The sequence below is a fragment of the Baudoinia panamericana genome (genome assembly GCF_000338955.1).
Source record: "Baudoinia panamericana UAMH 10762 unplaced genomic scaffold BAUCOscaffold_11, whole genome shotgun sequence".
In the NCBI taxonomy this organism is placed as follows: Eukaryota; Fungi; Ascomycota; class Dothideomycetes; order Mycosphaerellales; family Teratosphaeriaceae; genus Baudoinia; species Baudoinia panamericana.
The window spans coordinates 1,046,564-1,068,948 of record NW_006911267.1 but is presented as its reverse complement, the minus strand read 5'-3'; the positions used below and the strand labels follow the sequence as shown (position 1 = coordinate 1,068,948).

At 55.1% G+C, this 22,385-nt stretch overlaps 11 protein-coding genes across 11 annotated transcripts; 5 read left to right on the top strand and 6 right to left on the bottom strand.

Moving 5' to 3' along the window:
* Window positions 1-47: 47 nt before the first annotated feature.
* BAUCODRAFT_26884 (uncharacterized protein) lies at window positions 48-1,373 on the top strand (the record flags this gene model as incomplete). Its single annotated transcript, XM_007680971.1, has 3 exons — window positions 48-200; window positions 259-1,087; window positions 1,150-1,373. The coding sequence occupies 3 exons, from the start codon at window positions 48-50 to the stop codon at window positions 1,371-1,373; spliced, it is 1,206 nt and encodes a 401-aa protein (XP_007679161.1).
* A 218-nt stretch (window positions 1,374-1,591) lies between these two features.
* BAUCODRAFT_150932 (uncharacterized protein) lies at window positions 1,592-2,187 on the bottom strand (the record flags this gene model as incomplete). The annotated part of the gene is made up of 2 exons (XM_007681511.1): window positions 1,592-1,812; window positions 2,130-2,187. The coding sequence occupies 2 exons, from the start codon at window positions 2,185-2,187 to the stop codon at window positions 1,592-1,594; spliced, it is 279 nt and encodes a 92-aa protein (XP_007679701.1).
* A 340-nt stretch (window positions 2,188-2,527) lies between these two features.
* BAUCODRAFT_75550 (uncharacterized protein) lies at window positions 2,528-3,368 on the bottom strand (the record flags this gene model as incomplete). Its single annotated transcript, XM_007681158.1, is given in 2 exon segments — window positions 2,528-3,002; window positions 3,022-3,368. The coding sequence occupies 2 exon segments, from the start codon at window positions 3,366-3,368 to the stop codon at window positions 2,528-2,530; spliced, it is 822 nt and encodes a 273-aa protein (XP_007679348.1).
* A 1,026-nt stretch (window positions 3,369-4,394) lies between these two features.
* On the bottom strand, window positions 4,395-7,169 carry BAUCODRAFT_59492 (uncharacterized protein; the record flags this gene model as incomplete). The annotated part of the gene is made up of 1 exon (XM_007681149.1): window positions 4,395-7,169. A coding segment is annotated over one exon (2,775 nt), but the record flags the coding sequence as incomplete, so codon positions are not given.
* A 305-nt stretch (window positions 7,170-7,474) lies between these two features.
* On the top strand, window positions 7,475-8,896 carry BAUCODRAFT_37343 (uncharacterized protein). The gene is made up of 5 exons (XM_007681103.1): window positions 7,475-7,756; window positions 7,813-8,046; window positions 8,097-8,315; window positions 8,376-8,476; window positions 8,532-8,896. The coding sequence occupies exons 1-5, from the start codon at window positions 7,603-7,605 to the stop codon at window positions 8,715-8,717; spliced, it is 894 nt and encodes a 297-aa protein (XP_007679293.1). The 5' UTR covers window positions 7,475-7,602; the 3' UTR covers window positions 8,718-8,896.
* On the bottom strand, window positions 8,827-10,416 carry BAUCODRAFT_52844 (uncharacterized protein; the record flags this gene model as incomplete). The annotated part of the gene is made up of 2 exons (XM_007681139.1): window positions 8,827-10,186; window positions 10,241-10,416. Coding segments are annotated over 2 exons (1,536 nt in total), but the record flags the coding sequence as incomplete, so codon positions are not given.
* Window positions 10,417-10,559: 143 nt separating this feature from the next.
* On the bottom strand, window positions 10,560-13,300 carry BAUCODRAFT_37339 (uncharacterized protein). The gene is made up of 4 exons (XM_007681102.1): window positions 13,042-13,300; window positions 12,256-12,966; window positions 11,149-12,199; window positions 10,560-11,081 (listed from the first exon to the last, which is right to left on the bottom strand). Exons 2-4 carry the CDS (start codon window positions 12,899-12,901, stop codon window positions 10,625-10,627), a joined length of 2,154 nt encoding a protein of 717 aa, XP_007679292.1. The 5' UTR covers window positions 12,902-12,966; window positions 13,042-13,300; the 3' UTR covers window positions 10,560-10,624.
* A 348-nt stretch (window positions 13,301-13,648) lies between these two features.
* Window positions 13,649-14,224, top strand: BAUCODRAFT_45611 (uncharacterized protein; the record flags this gene model as incomplete). The annotated part of the gene is made up of 1 exon (XM_007681132.1): window positions 13,649-14,224. A coding segment is annotated over one exon (576 nt), but the record flags the coding sequence as incomplete, so codon positions are not given.
* A 1,056-nt stretch (window positions 14,225-15,280) lies between these two features.
* Window positions 15,281-18,268, top strand: BAUCODRAFT_37334 (uncharacterized protein). The gene is made up of 3 exons (XM_007681101.1): window positions 15,281-16,047; window positions 16,111-16,754; window positions 16,814-18,268. The coding sequence occupies exons 1-3, from the start codon at window positions 15,652-15,654 to the stop codon at window positions 17,778-17,780; spliced, it is 2,007 nt and encodes a 668-aa protein (XP_007679291.1). The 5' UTR covers window positions 15,281-15,651; the 3' UTR covers window positions 17,781-18,268.
* A 1,217-nt stretch (window positions 18,269-19,485) lies between these two features.
* Window positions 19,486-21,492, top strand: BAUCODRAFT_125476 (uncharacterized protein; the record flags this gene model as incomplete). Its single annotated transcript, XM_007681510.1, has 1 exon — window positions 19,486-21,492. One exon carries the CDS (start codon window positions 19,486-19,488, stop codon window positions 21,490-21,492), a length of 2,007 nt encoding a protein of 668 aa, XP_007679700.1.
* Window positions 21,493-21,770: 278 nt separating this feature from the next.
* BAUCODRAFT_37331 (uncharacterized protein) lies at window positions 21,771-22,250 on the bottom strand. Its single transcript, XM_007681100.1, has 2 exons — window positions 21,900-22,250; window positions 21,771-21,842 (listed from the first exon to the last, which is right to left on the bottom strand). The coding sequence occupies exon 1, from the start codon at window positions 22,164-22,166 to the stop codon at window positions 21,948-21,950; it is 219 nt and encodes a 72-aa protein (XP_007679290.1). The 5' UTR covers window positions 22,167-22,250; the 3' UTR covers window positions 21,771-21,842; window positions 21,900-21,947.
* Window positions 22,251-22,385: the final 135 nt, after the last annotated feature.

Sequence of the window (22,385 nt, the reverse complement as noted above, 5' to 3'; positions counted from 1 at the left end):
TCCTAACACCCCTTCTCGCAGCCTCCTCACCCGCCAAGGCCGATAATATGCCCGAAGCTATCCTCGACGACATATCCCATCGACGTTATAACCCGCTACGAGGATCATGGGTGCTGGTCAGTCCGCACCGGACGAAGCGACCATGGCAGGGACAGCAAGAGGCTGCAAGCAAGATCGAGCTGCCGCAATATGACCCTTCAGTGCGTATGAATGCCATGAGGTGTCAGTGCTGGAGTCAACGGTTGATGGACGTAGTAGTGTTATCTGTGTCCTGGCAATAAGCGCGCACAAGGCGACGTAAATCCCAAGTACGACAAGACGTTCGTTTTCGTCAACGACTTCGCTGCGGTCAAGGAGCAACAAGCGGAGTACGAGCCACCTGTACAAGACGGATGTAAGGCAGACGTAAGCATGTCCACGATGGCAAAGCTGATGGGAGGGACAGCATTGGCAACACGGTTATTGAGAGCGGAAAGCACGACCGGCAAATGCTATGTCATCACCTTCGCCCCAGCGCACAATGTCACCCTCGCAGACATGCCGGCGGAAAGTATACTGCCGGTGATAGATACCTGGACCAAGATCTACACTTCCCATGTCGACCCACACTCGCCGCTTGCCCAAGCAGCGAAGTCAACAACGCTTCCAGCATCAACACCCAATGGCAACACTCAGCCCAATCAACAGTACCGCTATATGCAGATCTTCGAAAACAAAGGGCAAGCAATGGGCTGCTCAAACCCGCATCCGCACGGCCAGATATGGACGACCACGTCATTACCGGAGGAGCCCAGCATCGAGTTACAGAACCTCCAGCAGTACCGGAGAGAGCAAGGAGGCGCCAACCTACTGGAAGACTACGCTTCGCTGGAAAGCGAGAAGGGTGAGCGGACAGTCTTCGAAAACGCCAGCTTCTGGGCCGGGTGTCCGTGGTGGGCTACCTGGCCGTTCGAGATCATGGTGATTGCGAAAAAGCATAAGCGGGCGCTTGTGGACTTGGACCAGCAGAACCAGGACGACCTTGCGCAAGTTATTTCGGAGATTACAAGGAGATATGATAACCTGTTCGAGACGAGCTTTCCTTACAGTACGTGGTCTCGCCAACCAAACCCATGCATAATGTATACAGTAATATTGACCTCTTCCTAGGCATGGGCATCCACCAAGCCCCACTGACCGGCACGAACGAGGAGATCGAAGCCTCGCACTTCCACATGCACTTCTACCCACCACTTCTGCGGAGCGCAACCGTACGCAAGTTCCTGGTGGGCTACGAAATGATGGCGGAGCCGCAACGAGACATCACGCCCGAGCAGGCGGCCAAACGACTGCGTGACTGTGGCGGACCGCTGTATCGGGAGAGCCTGAAATGAAGAACAAGACTGACTGGCAACGAGGTTCAACGGTACAGTATGATGTTATGGCGGCATTGCGGATGGGGCTATGGGTATAAATGCCATTGGCTTGGCTTCAGTGGGTGCGAGCACATAGATCTGAGCTCGGAATCAGCTCGGTAGGTTGCCACAGCACCAGCGCTTGCATCCTAAAGCAGATACAATAAGCGAGCCGGCTGTGCATCACATCACCGCTTTCACTGCTGACATCGTAGAGATTCGCCTGCTTTGAGTAGCCCAGCTTTCGCCTTCTCCGGCATGTCTTCCGGCGCCATCACCACATCCACAATCGTCAACCCCTTGCCATCCTGCAGTGCCGTCTCCCCGAGCAACTTCTCCAGCTCCGCTTCGCTTTCCACACGAGCAGTGAACGCAGGGTAAGCATCGTCATTCGCCGCCGCGCCGAAGAAGCGCGCAGCTTCCCCGTATCGTCAGATAGGTATATCATTGTACTCGGCTTCCATGCCATTCAATCAGCGCCCGTTGGTATAACCCGCATTATTCACAATGAACATTACTATGTCTAACTTGTTCCGAATAATGTCGGAGACAGCCTGGCAAGTGACCTGGAAGCCGCCGTTTCCCTCAGAACAGAATGGTTCGACCGGGGAGGTTGTGACCACGTTTCGCTAATGCCATGCCTTGGGCCGCGGGTAGTGTCTGACCGATCGAGCACCAGATGCTTGAAGCAAAGACTTGCGTGCGAGCGGGCAGTTTCGTGTCGATACGGCCTACGCGTGCTGTGCCGCCCGGCGAGGAGGATGGTGTCGTCCGTTTTTAGGAAGGAGGACATGGTTGACCAGAAGTAGTCTTGTGCAACGCGCCTATGATACTCTCGATTCCACGTCGATATCGATTGGACAGTAGACTGTACCTCGAGCTGCCGCAATGGTTGTTGCACAAGTTTCCTTGCGAGTTACGACGCGAGCTTGGCGAGCACGGGTTTGCTGCGCAAGTGCTTGCACGTGCCTGGGCTGTCGGTCACCTGGCCGCGATGAGTCTTGATAGTGTCGAGGTTGGAAAGTAGTGTGTGCTGCGCGTCCGGCAAAGCTGTCCACGCGGCGGTGTTGGTGTCGGCGAGCATCGGATCCAGGATGAGGAGGACGTCTGTTGGGCGCGGGTCTGCTTATACTTCAGGCGCGCCAGCTCGCTGTGAGATTGGACTCATCGAGTACGCCTTTAACAGAAAGGAAGCGGCGCGTAGGCAAGAGCTGCGCCAGCGCGTTGGCTTGGGGGAGGAAGTCGAAAGGATAGCACAGCCCATCCGCGATGAGGAGTGGCCTCTCCGCGGCGCTCAGTAGCTCAACTACATCGTCGACAACGGCGTTCTCTTCCGCTTCTTCATTCGGACTAGGCTGAACGCGCAGTGGCTTCTCTAGCATGCTCGCTGGCACCGGCACTTCCATCAAATCCGACGGTATGCTGGCGTACACCGGCTTCGACCGCAGCACGCACGTCTCAAGCATCTCATCGTAAGCCTGCAGGGCCTCGAGATGATCCCCAGACTCATGGAAGTTAGTCTGCATGCACGTAATCTGCTTCGCCATCTCCGCATACACTCCCATTCTCCCATCTGCCAGCGTGTGATGAATGGGTCGCATCGCGCTCCTCGCCCGCCATGCCTGACTGGCACGGCGTGCCGACAAGATGAACTAGTGGTATGCTCTCAGCATAGGACCCCGCAACGGCGTTGCTCGCGCTGAGTTCACCAACGCCATATGTGGTGAAGAGGGCGCCCACTCGAGGAGCAGCGACGGTCCTCCGGGCTACTGCATGGTATCCAGCCCTGGCATAGCCGTCTGTCGCGTACCCAGCGCAAATTTCGTTTGCGTTCCCAACCCAGCGGAGGCCAGTTGCATCGACATGATCCAGTGCCCGAAGGAAGAAGTCACCGGGTACACCGTGTAAGCTGTGGCAACGAAGTTCTTTCAGACGGCGAAAGAGGTACTGCACAAGCGGTATGGCTGCCGTCATGCTGTAAGCACTGCACGCTTGGGACAGATAGCGTTCGTCTGGACATGTCAAAGGAGGCAATCATGCCGGGGAGAACGTGATGCTTTCATTAGGAGCGTGCCGGATGTATCGTGCATTGTGTTACATTGTCTGGCGATCATCGCTGCTGGCAGGCCTGCTGGCAAGCCTGCAAATGGATGTTAATGGCATCAACCCTAGGCACAAGTAAATAGGTCTGACTGATGAAGAAAGCACCAGGAGGCGAAGGATTAGGGCAGGTGAATAAGCTGATCGCAATTTCAAGATCCGGACGACTTAGCGTTCCATTCACATATGTATGTCTCCAGTTTGCAGGATGTTTAGTATACATTTGTACTCCATATACGATGCATCGCGTTACAGCATCTTGGAGCGGTCTCAGCCGGCCCTCGCTCGCGTTCTCGCAGTCGTCTTGCGTGGCTTCACGACCTCCGCGTCAGTGGACATCTCCTCATCTTCTTCGTAACCATTATGCCCATCATCTTCGCTAGCAGTGAAGTACTGGCTCTTGCGCGGCGTAGCCTTCTTCGCTGCGCGACCGCGGCGCACAGCTTTCGAAGCGCTTTGTGGCGTGACGACCACCTTCGGCGACGCTCGTGCTTCCCATGCCTGATCGCTGATAGCTTCTTCATCGCTTGCCGAGTCCATCTCGGACAGTGAAGAATCGTCTGGGTCATTGACGGCTGCTTTGCGAGAGCGGCGCTTGGCCTGCGCTCCTGGCTTTGCATATTCGACGTCCGCGTGCTCACGAGAATCGCCATCCTCGGCAATCGACTCGTCGTCATCCATATCCGTAACCTTGTGCAGAGATTGTAGAGACATCGGCGTGATCGGCGCATGATTCTTGGGTGGTGCCGACTTGCTCTCATCCTCCGGCATGTCCTCAACGAGAAAGCCACCGTCTTCCGGCACCTTCTCTTCTTCGTCGTCTTCGAGTGAGAAACCACCATGCTTCTCGTCCTCGTAGTCATCCTCCATCTTTGCGCGCTTAGCGTTCGACTGCGGGACCTCTTCCTCATCATGACCAGGCAAGAAGATACCCCCGCCCTCTGCATCCGCTTCTGCACTTGCCTGTGGCGCCTTCATAGCAACAGCCCTGCCCTCTCGCTTCGCCTTTCGCACAAAAGGATTCAGCTCCTCTTCAGTACCACCAGCATCCGCATACTCCACCCTCATGCGGTCAAGCACCCTCAGCCCCAACAGCATCTTCCGCCACCACTGCAGCGCCGCAGCCGTCCTCTTCGTATCCTCCTTCCGCTTTGCTTCCTTCTGCTCAGCCCTCCATGCATCTCTGACCAGCAACTCATGCTCCTCCGCCACCACCACGCCAGTCAAGACAGGGACAGCTCGCTGTTTGCCGAACTCAAAACCTGTGCACGCCTCCGCGTAGTCGATTTCGAGCTTGCGGCAGAGCTTCGCCGTGCCTTTAAGCGGAAGGTGTACGGCGCCTGCTGGGACCATAGTAGGTACGTAGACGTCCATGTTGCCGAATGCGTTTTTCGGGATGACGCCGTTCTCGATGGGTGGCGGGATGATCCAGTCCGTTTGGTCGATGCTGTAGAGACCTTGCTTGAGCTTCTCTCCTGTCTCTCGCTCCGCGTCTTCCATCTCACGCTTACGGATCAGAGTCACCGCTCGCATCGGCACGAGCTTCATCGGCTGCTCACCCATCTTGATGGCACGACCTTCTTTGTGCCAAGATTCAACAGTCTTGCATGTCACCACGTCCGCACGGCGGTAGACAGGATGCTCTTTAGCTTTGTCGCCTTTGCCAGCAGTGAACGTCCTCACCGTCTCGGAGCCAGGAATGATGGCTTCTTCGCGACGCAAATGCTGTTCCAGCACATACTCCGCAGACTGCTTGTACCACTGCAGACTCTCCTTCTCGACTTCCTTCTCCTGCTTCTCCGGCTTGGCAGGCTTGAGATCGTTCTGATCCTCGAGCTTGTCGGCCAGGGTGCGCTTGCTCTCAGGCCGGTCGTATATCGACATCACGGTACGGAAGCAGTCATACTCCTCGTATCGCTTGACCTTACCCTTGCGGTTGTGGATTGGCACCTTTTCGGCCGGCATACGTGTGCCTTTTGTCTTCCCGGGTAGCTGATGCTTGCGTAAATACCGCACAGTAACATCCTTAGCCGTACCGTCGGCGGAGAAGGCGATGGTATAGCACATGACCTGCTTCGCCTGCTCGGCCTTCTTACCACGCGGTTCGAATAATTGCAGAAGCTCTTCGTTGCTCGCGATCGTTGACAGCACGACAGGATCCACTGGGATGTACTTGTGTAAGATCGGCGAGCAGGCTTCGACCCAGTAATTCGGAAACGCGAGGTCGCGATCGTACTTCTTGTTCGGCTTCTTCTTCGGAGTCGAGGGCGTGACGTCGATGATTGATAAGTCATCGTCGTCCTCGATGATCTCTACGTCCGCTGGCACCTCGCTGAGAGGACTGTCCGAGTTGTCCAAGTCAATGGGCTGATTCTTGTTACCACGAGCTGACTTGCGGCTAGGCCTCTCTTCTTGCAAAGCGGTCCTAGCTTTCCTCCCAGCAGCCTTCTTGCTCTGCTTGGTATCAACAACCTCATCCGTTTCAGACTCGACCTTCGCAGCCTTCTTCGACTTCTTAGGCTCAGCCTCTTCCGCTTTGCTGAAACCAAAGCCAATTGGCTGCAGGTTCACCACCATTCGTGCCTCTATGCCAAGGCCTCTAAGCAATGCCGTGAACAACTGTGCTCCCACATCTCGAGATCCTTCGCACTCTTTCGCGAGCTTGCGGAAATGCTCGATGTTTTCAATGCGCTCGCCGTGGTGCTCCATGTCGCCTCTATTCTTCTCCCAGTCCTTGATCTCGTCTCGGAGACGCTTGACGGGCATGTAGCCTTGCTTCCGTAAACCAGGCGCAGTAATCGTGAAGCGCTTACGCCAGTATGCTGCCAGCACCTTCAGCAGCCTCAGCAGGGGGTCGCCTGCGCTAAGGTTCGGCACGCCTTGCTCTAGGTGCTGAGCGCCGTGCGTCCACTCACGCCCTCCATCTTTACCCTTCAACCTCCGGCCCCGCTTGCCTTTGCCATTGGCACTTCTTGCTTGCTTCTTCGCTTCTAGCTGCTCATGGCTGAGCGTACCCATCGACTCCCTCCACCGCGTGACTTCGCGCTTTACACCCTCGGTCAGTCCTTCTACGAGCGTCTTCTGGACAGGCTTGTCGTTCAGCCAACCATTACGAACAGTATTGTGCCACATCAAAGCTTGGACGTGCAGACAGTGCGATTGGATCCTAACATGTTTCTCGCGCTTCGATGGACCTTTCTTACCAAGACCTGGCACGCGAATGCCTTCATCTGCTATCCCGCCATCCTCCTTGACGGAGAAGGAGACGTCCTCTATATCATGCTCAATACTGTCATTCGCAGCATGAGAGGTCGATTGAGCTGATGGGGCACCATTTGCGATGGCGTCCTCCCAATCCATCTCATCGTCCACCTCAGAGGGAACATCATGGTCGTTGCTCTGCGCAACCTTGCGCTTCTTCGCCAGCGGGACATCTACATCTTCGAAGTCGTCGGTGTCGGCTTCGCTCAAAGACTCGTCGTCGTCTTCGTTGAGCTTTTCAAGAAGCTTCTTGTTCTCATCGGCCGTCCTTGTTCGTTTCGGGGTAGCGTCGATTGTTTCGAAAAGCGTCGTCTTTACCCGTTTCGCCGTAGCCTTCACGTTCCTGCCCTTCGACGGTGACGATGGGACAGGCGACGAAGAGCGCGCTCGCTTGCGCGATACATATGGCGGCATCGCCGCAACGATCCATGTATGTCCGATCAATCAGCTCAAGTGGAAGATTTACATCTGCCACCATCATTAATAACACCACACCCGGCAGGAGAAGTTCATATAATCCATTTGCTGCACGCGATCGTACCTGAACCGATAGACGTCAGCCTGCATATTCCGACCTTACGCTAAACTCTTTCGGCGCGATGGCACGTGAGCGCGTCACTCTCCGTCTCGGTCGGTCAGGCTCGTCTCGTGGCCGATGGGCGATTGGCACGAGCGAACATCTTCAAGACCCAAGGAGACGATAAAGCTGCCGGGCATCAATTGAATTACCGTTACCGACCCTCTCGCTGCATTCACTCTTGGAACGTTCACGGAAGAAGCGAGCCGAGTCGACGAAAGCAATGATGTTGTTTGTACACCTAGGTACCGTGGCGCCTATCAGTCGAACATGTTTCGGCTGGGCGGCCAAGGTGTACTGACCGAAGCCCTCTCATCATGTCCTTCTTTCCGCTCTGTAAACACTTGGTCTTCTCAGGTTCATCGCCGACTTGAGAAGATGACACTATTTCCAGGTGTTGCGCTCGTCACTGGCGCCGCAAGTGGTGGGAACCCACCGACTCCGCCGACTTCGAGTATAGCCTCACTGACTATTCTGAAGGCATCGGTCAAGCTACTGCAATCACATTTGCAAAGGAAGGATGCCAAAAGATCGTCATCGCTGACCGCAACACGAAAGGACTCGACGAGACTGCAAGCTTGATCAAGCAGACGGCAGATTCAACACATGTTTTGATGGTGGAAGTTGATGTTGCGAGTGCACAGTCAGTCGAAGATCTAATCGCCAAAACCGTTAGTGCTTTCGGCCGAATAGACTACGCGGTCAATGCAGCCGGTATAGGGAGCAACCGAAAGGTATGAAGACGACGCGCTAAGTGGCGACAGGCGTGCTGAGCAACAACGAGCGCTCCCACGAACTCACGATTGAAAACTTTGACCGGATTAACAACATCGACTACAAGGGCTGTTGGCTCTGCTCTCGAGCACAGATCACGCAGATGCTGAAGCAGGATCTGTTACCGACGCATGACGGACGTCCAGGCAATAGAGGCAGTGTTGTGAACATTGCTTCCCAACTTGGGATTGTTGGTCGGCCTGCAGCGCGTACGTATTTCGTCACTGTAACCGCTGATGAGTTGCAGTGTCAGTAGCTTACGGACATAGCGGCGTACTGCGGTGCAAAGGCAGCAGTCATCTCGATGACTCGCTGTGATGCGATCGACTACTCCAAGGACAACATTCGAATCAACTGTGTTTGCCCCGGCGTGCGTACATCCCTGCCGGAGCAGAACCCGGATTTGTTATTGACAATGCAACCAGGTCATTGACACGCCAATGGTACGCCCGAATCTTGACGTGCTGGGGCCCGCCATCTCAATAGCGCCCATGAACCGACCTGGCACTGCGCAGGAGATCGCTGACTGTGCTTGCTTTCTCTCGAGCCCGAAAGCGAGCTTCGTGCAGGGCTCGGCGATGGTGGTTGACGGCGGGTATGTAATCAACTGATTGCGACCAACTCCTCAAAGGCTGTTCGTTTCGATTCGAACGGCGTGCGGTCATTGGAGATTTTGAGGACTCTCGCCACTTTACGGAGCCCAGCTCTGCTTCATCACTGTAACTCGACCTTCTGCTTGTTCCTCGCCAAGGCTGCCAGCTTCTCAACGTCGAGTTGCCTCATCCGCTCGCCCAAGCCGTACGTCTTCGTTTCCAAACTGTCCAGATTCGCCTGCAGCTGTTGGTCCAGCAGCCTGACCACACCCGTCCCCGAAGGAGCATAGACCGCATTAGAAAGGTGTTGCATGTCCGTCTGTGCCTTGACTAGTGTTTCTGTAAGCAGGTTGGCAATAGCAACTTCAGTGCTGCTGCGTAGACTCGCTAGTTCAGACTCCCGCTCGCTCAGCGTAAACTTCAATGTTTCCGCGAGCTGATCGGCGCCCACAGACCTGTCGGTCCGAACGCTAAGCATTCTCAGGAGTGCCGCAGTCGGATCCTGCGATTCTGAGAACTTTGCCTCGACCAGCCGAAGCGGCTTCAGGCCTCTCGCAGACGGCGCAACAGGCGTACGCACAGTATCCTGTGACTCAGAATTAGGATTGGCTGGCTCTGCCAGGACGCCGTCGAGTGCTGCCATCACGTTTTGGACACTTCGCTGATGGATGTGGAGACGAGCAAAATGCTCTTCCAAGACCGTGAGCCTCGCGGTGAGGTACTGCAGAGTAGCCAAAAGATACTCACTCCAACGGGCCTGATCCAAAGCGTTGTCCGCTTGCGCCGCTTTCAGCTCGCGCGATATGGGCTCGCGGTAGTGGTTTTGCACGGCCATTGCGGCAAGACTGTCTATCTCTTGAGATAGCTCGCTGAGCTCTGCTATCAAGGATGGCTTCTGCTCGCTTGATGACGGAGTCTCAGTAGTGCCATTGTGAAGCTCACTATCAACGTCAACATGAGCTCTGTATGCACTGTCGACGCGCATCCGGATGTCTTTTACGTTCAGCGCGACCAAAACGTCACACAACTTCTTGACTTCGAGTGTCTGATCTCCGAGACCATCTGTATTGGTAGTTTTAGGTAAGAGCTTCTGCAGCCCGTCAAGCAGTCGGTCATCCTTCTCCAGAATGCGGTCAACAGCTGAGAGTAGGCCTGTAGTACCTTTGTCGGTTTCTTCGAGGGAACCCTGCAATTTTGTTTGAAGCAAGTCTGCTAGCTCGCTGGCCTGAAACTCTAGTTGCGCCTTCTCTCGCGAAAGCTTATGGTGCCGCTGATCGCGGATGTTTCTTACAGAGGTGCTCTGGGAACGATGTGCGTTGATGTCCTGGAGCGCCCGCTTCTGTGCTTCCAGTAGTTGGCACTGTCTGTTAATCGAAGCAGTGCTGGTTTCGAGTGCATTGATGGCCGTCCCGAGATCTCCGTCGTCCAATGGCGCACAAGTCGCTTCTTCTAAGCCGTTTCCATGTGGCTGCGGATCGTTCTCGTGGCTGTACTCCAGTCACACACAATTTCGGTTGCTGCCAGCAGAATTGTTCACTTACAAAATTCGCTCTTCCACAGACAGGAGACATGGATCACATATAGCATTGCGAACCCAGGTACGTACGGACGGTCCGGTTGCGTTGCTCTCGAATGCCCACGCTACGTCGTCATGGTCAATGTCAATGTGGCGGTCTCGCAGGACGCGCAATAACCGAGCCAATTCGTCGACGACCATGACTTCTTTCCCTATGTCGTGCGACCATTCCGCAGATGAGAGAAGATTGAATGTCATTGGCTTTTATGTATTCGGAAAGAGTAGTTTATCACGCCGATAGTCAGTGTCAATAATCCTTGCTAACCCACGGCGCGACCGAGTTTCGTCAGTCTATACACGCAGTGCCTCAATGAATGTGCTCATTCGCTAACAATGGACCGCTACAGCTTTATGGCGCATGAGGGTACCTCTTCGGCGGGCATCCTCCAATGAGAAAGTCACGCACGTGCAAGTTGCCTTGAGCAGCTTGATCAATCGCCTCGCCATCCATAATACCATGGACATACGCCTCCCCGACGTGCTCATATCCTTCATGTTCCTTCTTCCACCAATGGCCATCGTAAGGCCGCATGTTCTCCTTCTGACGTAGCAGATGCGGTATGTTGCAACCATGGAAAACGCATACTATATCACCTTCCTGGAGGTTCGCTGGGCCGAGACCATAGTAGCCTTTCTCCGTTCCGAAGAACGTTCGGCGCTTGGTGTATCTGCCACAGGCGTATTCGAGGTACCTGGAGCCTCTGTTCATCGCTCGCTCGAGATTTACACCTTTGGGCCATTGCTTCATAGCGGTCTCCGGCTTAAGATGCACTTCAGGTGACCATGGGAAGAGAGACCCAACCCCCCTGCAGTACGGACGCAAACAAGTTAGCGGAACAGCCTAGGTGTACACGAAGACAGTGTATACTTTACCAATCTTGTGGTGTATCGTGCTGTTGCTTTAGTCCGGGTGTGGGCTTCAAGAATCTGACAGGTATAACCGGTGGAAGTCCGGGGCTCCGATGGATTACAGTGCCCGGCTGTCTGCAGTTGAGGTGGTACCAGACCGCCATGCCCGCCATACACTCTGACAGTAGTGTACGGTCGTCAGCCTTGTTACCGATGCGAACGCTCTGACCTTCTGACCAACAGTCTGCCAACAGAGTTCTGAGCAGCGCATGCATGCGACAGGTACCGGTGCCTGGATACGGGGAGTCCGCTTTGTGTGAGCCGTAATTCAACAGATCAAAGCCGTACAGCTGTTCATTCGCAGTGCGTACACCCATAGAGGCTCGCTTCGTCACTCGATCGAAGATGACGCCCTTTTGAACAAGCAAGTGAGTTGTGGAGAATATTGCAGCGTCGATCACGTGCTCCTTGCCGGCCTGGAACCCGATATTGTCGAGCGGCGTCGGCATCTCACGGTCCAAATGGCCAATCTCGTACAATCGCCAGTCCGGAATCCAGGAGGCCATTACAGTACCGGGCAGCCGTCCATGGCCTATACCGGCGTAGCTCAAGATGCGTAGGAAAGGTTCCCTCCAGTGTTTCGCGTGATCTGACGCGAAGTCTGGGTAGGCGAAGATGAGGCTCTTCTTGTAATCTGCGTGGACCACGTCCGAGCGACTCATTAATCCTTTCACAGCATAGAGTTTATCTCTAGGATCGTGCGCCTGTCGGTAGGAAAGCTGCGCAATTGTGAACAGAGGGTCGCCGAACGTAGCCATGTAGTTGCGATGCTTGTAACGTTGGTGCTGTGTCCGTGCAACGAACATCTCGTAGATCTTCTCGTTTGACCCTAAGGCTCGTTGGATGTGGACAGCGAGTTCGTCAAGCTTGGAGCCGTCGGTGCCTTCATTAGGCCAGTATGTGAGGTGGTGGGAGAACTCAACGAGAACATGCAGCATGGCGAGCGAAATGAGGTCAATAGTAGCATGTCCGCATTGGAAAGAAACCTCTTTCGCAAGAACAGCCTCTTGCAATACTGTAGTGCGAGTGGTAAGTCTTGGGATCGAGTGCACGGAAAGGGGGATCGCGTACCCCATAGTCGACGCCACCATGGCCGCTCTGCGAGCTTTCCAACTGCTTTCCAGTTATCAATCTTCAGCATGGGACTAGCTTTGGTCGCACTCAGCAGCTTTGCCTTCAGGTTACGGAGAAGGAGTTGTGGCACTCGCAGAGAGCTGTCAGAGTATTCCCACACCCGATCCGCTTGCCCGCCATTGGCACGGACGAACTCTTGAGCGCAGAAGTTCAAGAAGTTGACCGCTCTCTGCTGCTCGTCGAAGCCAACACCGAGCCAGACTGTCGTTTTTGTGGAGTTTCCAAAAATGGCACCCATGCGCTCCACTTGTCTGCTCCGCTCGTCATCACTCTCTTGATTAATACAGATTGCATCGATCCAGATCCAGACGGTCTCAGTATCGTGGCGAAGGTGAGTCAGCGCATCATACAAAGAGGGCGTTACCTGGAACTTGACTCCCTCAAGCTGAATCTTTCGCAGGTTCTGGACAGCACCCCAACAGTACGACAATGTCCTGTAGCTCGTCTTAGGGGTATAAACATCAAGACTACATACTACATCAGCATCGGGTTTTCCGGGCTGTATGCCAACCAATCGCAGCTGGTCACCGTCGATAGGGAGGCGGTCGTAGACAGATTTGGCCGCGTCGTTGGGTATGACCATGGCGTGCTAATGATTTTGATTACACTGAATCTGTGGGATCAAGCTTCGGTGTGGATGGTGAAGACCTGCAAGGCATTCCGCTGAAATTACGATGGAACATCCCTTTAATAAGCCTCTCAGTCCTGCAGGCTTGCACTTACCGTTACCTGCCTATCGTAGGATTGCATGCGTCGCTTCCAAGCTCAGCTGCACCCTTCGGCTACTGTCACAAGCTGCACTGTTGGCATCTCGGATCCGAAGTGCATGTTGCCGTTGGCGTCTGAGTACGCTGTCGCAGGGGTTCAATCCTCCTAAGCGGGCACCATGTAGTCCTGCCGTCATCGCAAAGCTCCTCGAGACTACTGAGTCCGGAGTCTATGCGAATGCATGGAATTCTCATGGCTTTTACACTCGTGCAGCAAGGTAAGTTCATGCTCGTGCTTGTATATCCTCTGCAAAACGACCGAGCAAGGTGACGCCGGCTCCTCCCGAGCCGAGTTGGGGTCCGAGTTCTCCGCACAGAGCTACCGTGTCTAAAGTTGTGTGCGTGCTTTCCCATGGTAACGGTGCTCTTCGCATCGTTCGTTCTGCCTTACGCATTGACAGGGCCTTGCTGCCTACTCATGGGTGGACATGGCGAGGCTTTGGCAATTGGGAGTGCGGCTTCGAATAGCAGACTCTGCCAGAGCTTCTCAGCCTCTCCATAGCCACTTGAAGCAAGCACGCACGGCGACGACTACGTCCCCACCCAACGATGCTACAGCGTCCCGACGCCGCGCGGTGACAGTCGCTAATGATACCGGCAGAATACCATGGAGTGATCTGTCCATAGGAGAGAAAGCAGCGCGCACTACTCAGCAAACCTTCAACCTGGGCCTTGTCCTGCTGGGCGTAGGCCTAACAGGCACGGTAGCCTACGTACTCTACCTTGAAGTCTTCTCCACAGACAGCAAGACTGCCGTTTTCAACCGCTCAGCAGATCGCGTGCGAAAAGATCCGAAGTGCATTGAGCTCTTAGCGGGTAGTGACGGTAGGCATACAAAGCGGGAAATCAATGCCTATGGTGAGCCAAGCTGGTCGAGGTGGGCGCGCAACCGGACGATTGCGAGCAAACTCGAGACGGACAGGGCTGGTATTGAGCACCTGCATATGCATTTCTATGTGGAGGGGCCGCTTGCTAAAGGAACGGTTAGCGTGCACATGACGAGGTTGCCGGGTCAGAAAGACTTCGAGTACAGGCTTCTGGCGCTGGATGTACCAGGTCACGCGAGGTATCATCTCGTTAATGCGGACTCGAAGCAACTGGATTTGAGAAAGCAAGGCAAGATGTTCGGCGTCAATTGGAATCGGTAGGCGATGCGGTTAATGGCCAGTCGGTGGAACGTCGGAGTCAACAATGCACTGAAGGACTCCTTGGCATGAGTATGGCAGAGGCAAGGGGAGCTATTCCATCGTCCGATCAGTCTTCGGCTGGATTATACGCTTGGCCATGAGGAGCTCAAGATTCGATATCCGCTGCAGATCATCAACGTCAGGGAAGCTCTACAATGAGGGAGCCTGATCATGTTGTTGCAAGCTCTCGTTCAGCACCAAACAAGATCTGCAATGACATGCAGATATTCGTCGCTCACGTCTGGCACGATGACACTCGGCTCTCCGCATGATGCACACAATCTGTGCGCGCGGTGATCCGTGGCCGCCCATAAACCACCTACCTCATCCACTGTCTGGAAGAAAACAGAAGCGTAAGCATGCGCTGATCTAGACCTGGCCTGACATCACTGCGTCATACAAGGTATACGGACTTCTGTCCGTCCTTAATGCTCGACCTCGCGTGGCAGAGTGGCAGACGCGTGCTGACGGCACTGTCGGAGTCATGCTGCAATGTCCCGCAGACGGCTACGCCACACTGGCTTGCATCTGTGCGTCAGATGCGGCGGCTTTGGCGTTTCTGCGCCATTGGTGACAGAAGTCGTCGCCCGATTGACGCGTCCGATTTCACGAAGAAACGTGCAGGAGAGGACAGGCAATCGTGGAGTCGCGCGAATATCGACAACGTTGCATCCGAAGGATACATGGTGCATGTGTTGCCATGACGATAAAATCACGTTCATTGCCGTTGTTATCAACACCTTCTTATAGTCGTCAATCGCGCCCGACTCTCTATCACTTTCTGTCCTCTCACTCCGTCTCGCATCTCACTTCTTTCGACGACAAGTCGCTGTCGCTCTCTGCTATCAAATGACGCGACACCGTCATCATCCGAAAGCTCGGCCAGCATCTCGGACTGTTCACCTACGCAATGCCCTCAGCTGTTCGCACCACCGACGTGATGGTGCTTTGCAACGGCGAACACCAGGGGCCCTGCGTCATTCGGCGTCGCCAAGCTTTATGGCTGGACGCTGCGGTCGCCCGCTAGCAGCTCCGCCAGACAATGATTGGCGCCCCGGAGTCGGCAGGGTCCGGTAGAACGAAACTCGCTTTCCTGGTAGCATGCCGCCCATCTTTACTGCTCCGAGTAGTACATCAACAGAGCAACTCCAGTCTCCCTGTCTACTATTTGTCCTCCTCACAGTCATATCCCATACCAACAGTCCTGCGCTTGCCTCAGCTACTACATCTCACCTTGCCAGGGTTGTTGTCATCCTTTGTACTGCGCTGTGCTGTGCTTCCACTTGAGCCTCGGCTTAAGCGTTATCAACGTTGAGCTTACGATCTGCTACCAAGCGAACATTTTTCCCTCGCGCATGCCCTAGCTCCTAACGCTCACTATGGCGGCCAACATTAACAACAACGGCAAGCGCGAGAGGGTGTGTGAAGACGGCGAGGAAGACTACATCCGATCGCAAGCTCACCACACAAGCCCTGGCGACCGCCGCTTGCAAGCTCCATTCCATTCTGCCCGCCTACCCGGTAGCAGGATTTACACCACTCCCCTGCCTGCGCGACAAGATGACCTCAATTGTCCTGCAGAATACATGCCCATGGTCCTGTACTATGGCTACGACGCAACCTCCGAGGGGGAGCTGATTCGGCTTAAAGATTGGTATGGATATGCCGTCTGGACGGGCTTGAGGACATTCCAGCATGAAGACACCATATTTCTGGTGACGTTGTACACCGACAACACGCAGCAGACATTCTTCGATACGTCGACCATGCAAGCTGTAATGCGTCCCAACTCCCGAATGTTAGTGTTGAGCAAGCTCGCTGACCATGACCGATTGCAGGCCGACAATGGTGTTGGCATGATGTCACCCAGCCCTGCTCCCATGGTTATCACCAACCATCCCGCCAGCACTGACCAGATCTCCGGTTGCACGAATCCTTTCGCTTCCATCGGATGTGGTAGTGGTGAAAAGATCGAGGTGTCGCCGTCTGCGACATTGGATGGCGCGCATCAGCAAGGTCCGCGTCCACAACACGAGATCGACAGTGTCTACGCGGTGTTGGGCAGCCTGCGCCCAGGGAGTAGTCGCCGTGTAGAGCAACGACACGCGCCGGGTGGCATGGGCTCATCGGTGAACATGGTGCCGTCCTCACCGGCGTCGGCCAGCTTTAGAAACATAAACGACACAACTGCACCTCGGCTTGCGAAATCGCTCCGCCCCAGCCAGCGTATACTACCTTCCACCCTTTCCGTGATGGGCCCGCCAACGCCTAGCCAGGCGAGCTTGCGAGCGTCGATGGAACCTTCAGATACTCCAGCAAGCCTGACAGGACCCAAACTTAATCCCCTCGAGTATGCGAAAAGATTTCCAAGGCGTCACCAAGATGGCTGGTGGTTCTGCGACGTAGTAGGATGCAACCGCGTATACGGCAGGTTTAACAAAAAAGGTCACCACTTTGGGGAACACTCCGAAAACGAGATTCAGTACGTCTACTGTCTTCGGCGTCGATCTTGCAGGCATAGTGCTGACATTTGCGTACTAGGAAGCATCAGCGATACCACATACCGAAAGACCTGTGGCCTTTTACCTGCGGCGAACTTCGCAAGGATGGTACGCTCTGCACTGAGCGCGAGCTTTGGAACTCACATATGGAGAAGCATAAAGATCGAGCTCATCGTGACCGCCTTGTCTTCTATTGCCCATACTGCTGGACGACGGTGAATCGGTACGACAATCTGGTCGGGAACAAGCGCCATGTGAACACACAACATCCTAACGAGGATATTCCCAGCCAAGAGCAAGCTTCCCAGCCACCCGCATGGCGCTTAGCAGGTATGGATCCGCCTGTGTCGACGCCCACCAGAAAACCAAGAAAGGCGCGTCCAGCACCCTCCGCACTGCAACCTTCGGCAGTCGTACAAGCGGCGGCATCACCGACATTGTCTCAGAGCATACTCCCAAGGGTCACCAGTGCAGGGCAGGCATCAGCGAGTTCAGGAACTCCAGCACAGCAGCAGTCGTTGGCGACTGTGGGTCCAGAGCTTGCCAGACTCTCCCAATGGCAGGCTTCGAAGAGACCAACCACCTTCGAGTCGACGCCTTCCTCAGGTCAACATCAAAGCCCAGGTGCTGCCGTTCGAACGCCAGTCGGTCTCGTCACGCCTCCATCCTCACGTCGTACTTCATCATTGTCCACTCCTAACCGGTCGTTTGTGCGAAACAGCTTCGGTGCATCCTCACATGCGGCGGAACGTCTTTCACGCGCTCTGGAGACGCCACCATTGTCGCGAGCGTCGACGAAAGACCAGCTGTACAGTCAAGTCGCAGCGGCAAGGCCAGGGCTGCCGCCCACGCCGCCAGACTCGGCCGCCTCGTCAAGGCGCACCAGCAATGCTGTGGAAAGTCATCACGGCGCCGCCAAGCTGTCGTTGCCGCATCGCCCGAGGGAGCATGTATTGGCATCGGCGCCTAGTCCGATCCACGGAATGCAGCGTCACTGTCATTCATGATCTGTCACCGACAGCGCTGCAGCGCAGCGTTCTGACAAAGTCTGGAAAAGGGCTGAGGGTGAAGTGTGATAACCCTTTATGTTTATATTCACTCGCTCAACACAAGGGTGCCATGACGGCGGGCACCAATCTGACTGTGAGGCCTCCAATCAGTCCGGTGCATTAGTTTAGATTCATCGCTAGATCATTGGCATAGGATGCTCCGACCTGCCTTAGGATTGCTAGCGCTTAGTGTTACAGAAAGCAACACCCAATTCCAGAGAGGACCGCAGCTTTTACACTGAGGACCAGATAGTGTCGCCTGTAGCCTACCTAGCAGCGTCGGTCAACGCTTTCACCCCAAGCTCGGCCAAGCTGGAACAATCACGAATACCGTTCCAGGGACCGCTTACATTGGAGTGGATCAAGTGGGGGTGCGGTTTCGCATTCATTGCGTGTATATTCGAACTTAATGCGAGTCAGTTGACAACGATCAACCTTGCCGCCTGCAATCTGCAGCTCTATGCATACTACCATAGCTGCTCACGTTAAGCCTTCTCTGCCCATTGGTCTCAAGCTGAAGAGCTGCATAGGAGCTGCATCTACTGATAGCGCAGTACGCACTGTAAGCTGCCATGGCTGCCTTACGACATCCATTGCTGCTACCCAGCTAAGCGGCCAGGATAGTCTATTCCTCCGACTCCTCGTGAAAACGGTGTAGACCTAGCCTAGATCTCATTGACAATGTGAAACCGGAAGATGGGTTTTGGCATAACGAACACTGCTGCGAGTCTCGGAATTGGAACGAGGCCGACGAAGCTCGTGCAGGTTGTTACCAGGTGCTATCAGTCGATGAATGCTTGTAAGGCGACGCAAATCGATGCGAATATCACCTTTCCATTGGCGAAGAATGTATACTTGCAGCAGGCACTGTCCAACGGCATCGATGTGAAGGTCCAATGCTCTGCCAAGGCTACCGCAACATACCGAACACGCTGGGACAGAAAATGCAACAGCACCTGCATGACATTGGTCAACCTCATGTCGGTCATACCTCGAAACGAACGTGATCATCACACATTCGCAGCGGTTAACGACCGGACATCATTCCGGCAACGGCAATGGCTGCATGCAAAGGCCAATGGTGACAAGCCTCTCCTAGCCACAGCTTTTGCCCGATAGTCAGGGGTGCGCTCCTAAGAAGACAGTCGGCCCCGCATGCCTTGAAATGCTGTTTCTTTGTTCTGTACTTCACTGCAAAGCTGTATGTGTTCTTTGCTGTTCTCTACCATGCTCAGCTTGTTCGCTATGGAGGCAGAACCATTTCGATGTTATTTCCACCCGAAGTGCTCCCGCATCATCCACCCGAGCCATGCCGACGATTTAGGCAACACACATGTGACCCGACTGACTTGGCGCGTCACAGGGAGAGACAGCGTACTAGGGGTGCAGCTGTTCTCAGGCCGAACATGAAAGATCAAACGGTATTTGCAAACAACCATTCTCCATTCTATCCAGTCTCCAGTCAACGAAGCATCTTTAGACTCCATTGTACATCACGATGTGTTAGTGTTTATTGTACTTGTCTGCCCTCACCCGAGACTCTCTGCGACTGGCCGCTCTTTGGTCGGCATCCTGCAAGTGTTTTGTCCCAGACATTGTTCAGGCACTCATTCATTGCCTCGTTGTTGTCCGCATATTCTGTTCGCCTTCGCATTGACTCACCATGCCCGCTACGCGGGCTGGGGAGAAGAGACGCATTAGCGATCGTGACTTGAGTGGAAGCGAGGAGTCAGACTTCGATGTGGATCAGTTCTCAAGGGAGTACCTCCACGACGGCACCAGCGTTACCGTAAGTAAGACACTCTCTGGCTACCATTGTTTGCGCCTGCTAACACATCCCCAGTCATGGCACGGCGGTGTTCCTGGCCAGCTGGGCGGACATCCGCCGCCTATGATTGCAGCTCCTCCCACCCTCAACCCACCTCTCGGCTATGTCGCAGCGCCAGCCATACCCCATGTACCGACTATGCCCGCCTTACTCGAGGAAGATGCTCTGACGGAGATGGGCGAGCACCGTCCCATGGGCATAGATCCAGGAGAGCCAGTGCTCGCTTGGATAGAGGGGCACAATCCGCGTCCTGAAGATGACATCCACGGAGGTCACAACGGCATGCCCGTGGAGACCGCGCCTTATCCGGTTTTCATATTACCCGACCCAGATATCCATGCAATATTCGAGCCTCTTCCAGACGGGCTTGCTCAACCATCACAAACCACCAATGTGACGTTGCGGATGGCAGACTGGGAAGCCGGCGTGCTAGGAATGCGTGCTCCAATAACGTGCCAAGCTGAGACGGGCCAGATTCCAGCGCCCATTGTCATTCACGGCATTGAACGTATCGGCAATGGCGGTCATGGTGATGCCCATTCTGGCCCGGTCTTGCCCGACAACCCGGCCATTCCAACAACAGTCGCCGAGACGCAGCGCGTTGCTGTGGCCCAGCAAGACGCCGAAGAAGTTGAGGGGGCCGTGGGTGAGTCTTCTACATTGCGCATCCAGAATAGCGACGGCTCGTGGAGCTGTGCAGTTGAAGGATGCACCAACGTCCAGCACTTCACACGGCCGGGCGACCTGAACAAGCACCAGCGCCAGCATCAGATTGATAAGTACAAACGCTGTGGCTGGCCCGAGTGCCACTTCTCAACCCGTCATTTGAGCCATCTGGTAACGCACCGAGAGGCCAGCCATCTGGGTGTCACCTACCAGTGTCCAGTATGCTCCGACGAGGTGACCAAGTATGAGAATCTGGTCGGTCCCGGTAGGCATATGGCAAAGAGGCATCCTGGCGCAGAAGTGGTGCTCTCGAAGGAGAGTTGCAGGCGAGTGCCTCCGCAGGCCACAACGGTGGCCGTCACGCCGGCACCGGAACCGCAACATGCTCCCGGCCACCAAAGCCAGCAACATGCGGCACGGCAAGTTGCCCTCCAGCAGTCGGTTCAGCACGCCGTGCAGAATGCGCTCCGTCAGAGCACATGCCCAGCGGGACCTTCCAGCGGCCAAGGGACGCTCCAACCAACGGCTCAACAGATAGTCCAGCGAGGGGCTCAAGCGACACTTCAGCCGAGCCTTGAGCCGCCAGTGCAGCTTGTGACGAGGCGTGCTTCTGGCCAGCGAGTGGTTAGACCGAGACTTGAGACGAGCGCCGCCCTGACGCCGCCATCACCGGCACCGCTTGCGGGTCCTTCGCAACACCCTTCAACCTCTTATCGTCAAGGGCCTGAACTCCTGGCATCTGCTCCAGTCTCAGCAGGGCCCAGCACGCCTGCCAAAGCATGGTCTTACACAGAGTATCAGCTTCTTACGCCGTACGGGTCTTTCAACCCGGACATGATCGATCCCCGCTTGCGCAACCCTTTGTCGAACTCGTTGTCGCACGCGCGGGAGCAGTCACCGCACGGTTCGGGCTACTTTGCCAGTAGTCCTGTTTCTCGCGGCGTCAGTTACATCGCTGGTCTGCCAACCCCACCGTTCTCCCGACGCGCTTCCTCCTCTAAGTCAAGCAGCCGAGCGGGTCACCGCCAGCCCGCAGGACTGCTATCACCTCCCATGACACCCTCAGCCAAGTCGTGCAGCCAGGCGCTTGTCCAAGGCATTCCCAAGGGTGCTACGCTTGAGATGCCCATCCGCGGGAAGAAATCAAGCGGCGCGTTCGGTGGCCACGTCGCATGATTCGGCTGCTTAGTGCCTATGAGGCTCTCAGCAAACAGCAGCAGCATCAGAGTCCTCCGTGGGAAATAATGATGTTATCCTTTCAGTCCCACCCAAACGCCTCGTGGATTCTCCCGGTCCGGCATCTAGCGGGTATTTGTCATCGTCATCTTCTTTTGCTGTGATTTCTGTACAGTATCACCGCAAGTCGCCCCAACGTCAGCAGCATCTTGGTTTCGCAACAGAACGGCGCCACGCGGCATCAGCAAAAGCATCGTGCTCCTGGTCAGCATCCATCTTGCTTTGCTTCGCAATAAATCCACTCAGCACGGATGTGCTCAACACGCTCTCTCCTGGGCGTACTGCCAAATCTGTTTGATCAGCATGTCGACGGCGTTTCTGGACCGACTCGTTAACAAGCAACAAACCATCTACAGCGTGTCATTCTGGAGTTTGTGGAGGCAGGATGTGCTGTTTCATGGGCTTATATCGCTCAAGTTCCTTAGATCTCCTTGGGGTACAGTGACGCGCGACATTTGCTTTATACTGGGTTGATTGGGGATTTTGCCAGGATGAGGCAATGCTGAGACGCGTCTGTCAGCCGCGCAGGATGGTTGGCTTATGGACGGAGGATTGTAGGAGCGGGATGCCGGGGCTTGGTTGGCTGCGATGCTTCGAGATAACCCCCTGCCCATAGTGTCTAGTATGTATCACGATTGAGAACTCACGATTGCTCGCCATCGATGGGCGCCGCCTTTACCTATTGGTCATGCTTGGATTTGCCATCGAAGGCTTGTGTTTGCTGCAGGTGACATACGTAACTCGATTTGGTGGTGGTGTGTACGGAACGGTTCCGCCTCAAACAACGCGCTCTCGAGACGCGCCGGGACCGGGGGACGTCACAACATCAACTA

Bases quoted from the DNA above. Each gene is read 5' to 3' on its own strand.
- BAUCODRAFT_37334 (XM_007681101.1), top strand. From the start codon at position 15,652: ATGGCGGCCAACATTAACAACAACGGCAAGCGCGAGAGGGTGTGTGAA. The intron at 16,048-16,110 runs GTAATGCGTCCC...GACCGATTGCAG, and splicing joins ATACGTCGACCATGCAAGCT to GCCGACAATGGTGTTGGCAT. The intron at 16,755-16,813 runs GTACGTCTACTG...TTTGCGTACTAG, and splicing joins CACTCCGAAAACGAGATTCA to GAAGCATCAGCGATACCACA.
- BAUCODRAFT_37343 (XM_007681103.1), top strand. From the start codon at position 7,603: ATGTTTCGGCTGGGCGGCCAAGGTGTACTGACCGAAGCCCTCTCATCA. The intron at 8,047-8,096 runs GTATAGGGAGCA...AAGTGGCGACAG, and splicing joins CTACGCGGTCAATGCAGCCG to GCGTGCTGAGCAACAACGAG. The intron at 8,477-8,531 runs GTGCGTACATCC...CAATGCAACCAG, and splicing joins TCAACTGTGTTTGCCCCGGC to GTCATTGACACGCCAATGGT.
- BAUCODRAFT_37339 (XM_007681102.1), bottom strand. From the start codon at position 12,901: ATGGTCATACCCAACGACGCGGCCAAATCTGTCTACGACCGCCTCCCT. The intron at 12,200-12,255 runs GTACGCGATCCC...CTCGCACTACAG, and splicing joins ATGGTGGCGTCGACTATGGG to TATTGCAAGAGGCTGTTCTT. The intron at 11,082-11,148 runs GTAAAGTATACA...TCCGTACTGCAG, and splicing joins CACGATACACCACAAGATTG to GGGGGTTGGGTCTCTCTTCC.
- BAUCODRAFT_37331 (XM_007681100.1), bottom strand. From the start codon at position 22,166: ATGGGCAGGGGGTTATCTCGAAGCATCGCAGCCAACCAAGCCCCGGCA.